This window comes from Trachypithecus francoisi, unplaced genomic scaffold (assembly GCF_009764315.1).
Source record: "Trachypithecus francoisi isolate TF-2019V2 unplaced genomic scaffold, Tfra_2.0 Lachesis_group15, whole genome shotgun sequence".
Taxonomy (NCBI): domain Eukaryota; kingdom Metazoa; phylum Chordata; class Mammalia; order Primates; family Cercopithecidae; genus Trachypithecus; species Trachypithecus francoisi.
The window spans coordinates 33814709-33818230 of NW_022681460.1; the positions used below are offsets into that span (position 1 = coordinate 33814709).

Below are 3522 nucleotides of genomic sequence, written 5' to 3' on the forward strand. Positions count from 1 at the left end.
TTTACTTTATCCTATTTATTTGTAGGAGCTCTTCAAGCACTCTGGGCGGTGATGCTTTGTTGGTTACATGGCTATTTTTTTTTTTTTTTTTTTTTTTGAGGCGGAGTCTCGCTCTGTTGCCCGGACTGGAGTGCAGTGGCCGGATCTCAGCTCACTGCAAGCTCCGCCTCCCGGGTTTACGCCATTCTCCTGCCTCAGCCTCCCGAGTAGCTGGGACTACAGGCGCCCGCCATCTCGCCCGGCTAGTTTTTGTATTTTTAGTAGAGACGGGGTTTCACCGTGTTAGCCAGGATGGTCTCGATCTCCTGACCTCGCGATCCGCCCGTCTCGGCCTCCCAAAGTGCTGGGATTACAGGCTTGAGCCACCGCGCCCGGCCAAGAGCAGGGTTAATGTTCTTGATGGCAGACCTGAATTCACTAGTTGGTTCTTTCATATAACAGTGAGATATAAATTAAAACAGGGTACAAATATTAACTTAAAGATTTTTCAAGCAAGTCTTTTTTGTTTTCCAACCAAGGTAATATTAGATCAAAATAACTGTTAACCATGCTGTTTTTTCAGTTTCTGCTGCTGAAGTTACTTCTTGTATTTCAAAAGTCTGCATAGTTAAGAGCCAGCCCTCCATTCTGCCCCATCTTGAGAAAGGTGGACTCAAAGGCTGTCATTCTGTGGACATAAACTTGCAACTGTTTCCTAGTTAGGGAAGGTGTCCTAACTCCCTTTTTATAAACTAGAATAATTGGCAAAGCTGGAATGCAACTGTAACTTGTTCTTTTGTTATTAGGGACACCAAGAAATGGGCTTTTCTCTTCTCTAATACTATAAACATTATAAAGAAGCCAGCATACACCACTTTTCTGAATCAAGAGTAAACTTGAAAATTACATGCTTTGTAATTTCCCTTCAGCCATCTGCCACTGCTCATGAGCCCTCATATAGCTTTATCTTGGGTCACTTCTCTTTCCACACAAAGTGGATGCTGATGTGCATTATCTAAATCTATTCATCAGAGAGATTTCCCCTCACCACTCTTCCTGAGACACTTTGAGTTGGGCTGCTTTATGGAAACATTCCATTTTCAACTTGTAACAACTTATAAAGCCACTCCACCCATGAACCAAGCTCTTGTGCCCTCTGGATTCTCTTGAGCCTGATCCCAAATATACCATTTTCATTTTACAATGGCTTGTTCAAGACCCATGCAGTTTAGGCCTTGAGTCTGGCATTGTCTAGCTTCCACCAGGGCCTAGAAGCATGTCAGGAACTGCTTTTCAAATGGTCTATGGTTCTCTGCTGTAGAGTGCAGAGTCTTGCACCAGAACCCTAAATGTCTTCTATTAGCACTTGCGAGAGGCTCCACAGATTGTCTTCCTCCACCACAGATACCTCTAAGTGCTGAGAGATCTTTTCGTCATGTGGCCCAAGTGGCAAGGCTGCTCGTGCTGAAGACTGGGACTGCTACAGAGCCCTGCTACAGGCACTTTCAGTCTTGTTATTAAAGCTAGCAGACTTTCATGTCACCTAACAGCATCTTCAGATTCTGTTTTGACAGGGAGCAGGAAAATTAACATAGCCCTGGACAAAACTATAAATCTATATTTTTGTCTGTCCCATGCGAATACAAACTGCCTCTGATCCTCCTTCATGCCAGACCAGTGACCTCATACCACGTCCTGAAGCTGTGTTCATCTGCTCTAGCAAAGACACCACATCTGGTACAGAAGCTGCAGTTGAGGGTCCTACTTGGTTAAGTTATAGCAGTTAACCACTAAGGACCTTCATCCGTTCCATTTGTATGGGGGAGAATCTATTGAATTAAAAGGGGATATATAACAAAGACTAGCACTCTTGAGTCCCCCAAGTCTTTAAGGGTGACAATAATCTCTGCCACCCCCTCCAGGGCTGATGCTGTTTAGATTTTCTGTCTTGGTCAGAAGACAGTTTCAGGGGCATCTACTTGGCTTTTCCTACTTCAAGTTCTTATGTTATAAGTCAAAAAAACAAATGTGAGCTTTCTGCAACTCCTAAGTATGCCTACTCCAAATATGCATTTAGGAACCAAGGAAACGACCATGAGATGGGTCTGTGCATGTGTGAAACCTGCTGTGAGATGGCACTAGGTGAGAACTCCATTGACTATCTAACCACCATTTACCACTACTCCAATGGGAGGGCCATGGTGGTACTTTGAGTCATTCTCTTCCCCTAATATATGTTTATCTGAGCAAGCAACCATAGGATGTCTTGGGAAAGACTGGGAGAATCAATACAGTATATTCTTGCCATGGTGGTGCAGAGCCCAACTTCTTGGAGACTCAGCTTCTCCTTTAGTCAGTGGGTTCTGGTTAGAGAACCGGTTCTGGCCTGGGCACTGAGCAGGAGATCGTGTTTCTCCATTGGGCTTGCTGACCCCAGGCTTCTGCCCCTCTATTCTTTTTTTTTTTTTTTTAAGGAAAATTTGTATTTTAATTATTTTTATGTACAGAAAACTCAACAGTGTACATTTAACCCAGTTTAGTGGCAAGTTCTTTAGCCTCTGCCTTTTCAAGCTTGGCGATACGAGCCAAAGACTTGGGACCCAAGACATTGCTGCCCCAGTGACGGTGGATCTCATCGTATCTGTTGTTGTAATTGGTCCTAATAGCTTCCACTAGCTTAGCCAAAGCACCTTTGTCTTCCGAGTTCACTGGTGTGAAGGTGACAGTGGTGCAGGTCTTCCTGTGGACTAGATGTCCCAGTCTTGCCTTTCCCTTGATAATGCAGTAAGGGACCCCCATTTTATGACACAGGGCAGGCAAGAAGACAACCAGCTCAATGGGATCCACATTGTGTGCAGTCACCACCAGCTGAGCTTTCTTGTTCTCCACCAAGGTGGTGACGGTGTTAACTCCTGCTCGAAGGACAGGTGGTCTCTTAGTGGGGACGTCCCCTTTGCCAGCAGCTTTCTTCTCGACCTGAGCCAACAGCCTTTGCTTCTTCTCTTGCTTTGTCTCTGGTCTGTACTTGTGGGCTAGCTTGAGCAGCTGAGCAGCTGTTTGGCGGTCCAGGGCCTGTGTGAACTGGTTAATAGCAGGAGGCACTTTCAGCTGCTTACAGAGGATGGTTCTCTGCCGCTGCAACCTGATATAGCGAGGCCATTTCACAAAGTGGGTGAGGTCTCTTTTGGACTGGATGTCCTGTCCAATGCCAAAATTCTTAGGTCTTTTCTCAAACAGAGGATTCACCACTTTCTTGACTTCCTGCTTTTTCATGACAGCAGGGGCCGGAGCCACCTTCTTTCCCTTGGCCTTCTTTCCTTTTGGCATCTTGGGCAGTGGGAGGAGAGAGCTCTGCTCCTCTATTCTTAATCTCTCTCTCTCATTCTTTTTTTTTTTTTTTTTTGAGATGGAGTCCTTCTCCTTGCTCTGTTGCCCAGGCTAGAGTGCAGTGGCACAATCTTGGCTAACTGCAACCTCTGCCTCCTGGGTTCAAGTGATTCTCATGCCTCAGTCTCCCGAGTAGCTGGGACTACAGGCATGCCA

General features: G+C 45.6%; 1 protein-coding gene across 1 annotated transcript; it reads right to left on the minus strand.

The window, feature by feature from the left end:
* Positions 1–2450: 2450 nt before the first annotated feature.
* Positions 2451–3306, minus strand: LOC117098008 (60S ribosomal protein L7a-like). Its single transcript, XM_033236537.1, has one exon. The coding sequence runs from the start codon at positions 3304–3306 to the stop codon at positions 2506–2508; it is 801 nt and encodes a 266-aa protein (XP_033092428.1). The 3' UTR covers positions 2451–2505.
* Between the last annotated feature and the right edge of the window lie 216 nt (positions 3307–3522).

Bases quoted from the DNA above. Each gene is read 5' to 3' on its own strand.
- LOC117098008 (XM_033236537.1), bottom strand. From the start codon at position 3,306: ATGCCAAAAGGAAAGAAGGCCAAGGGAAAGAAGGTGGCTCCGGCCCCT.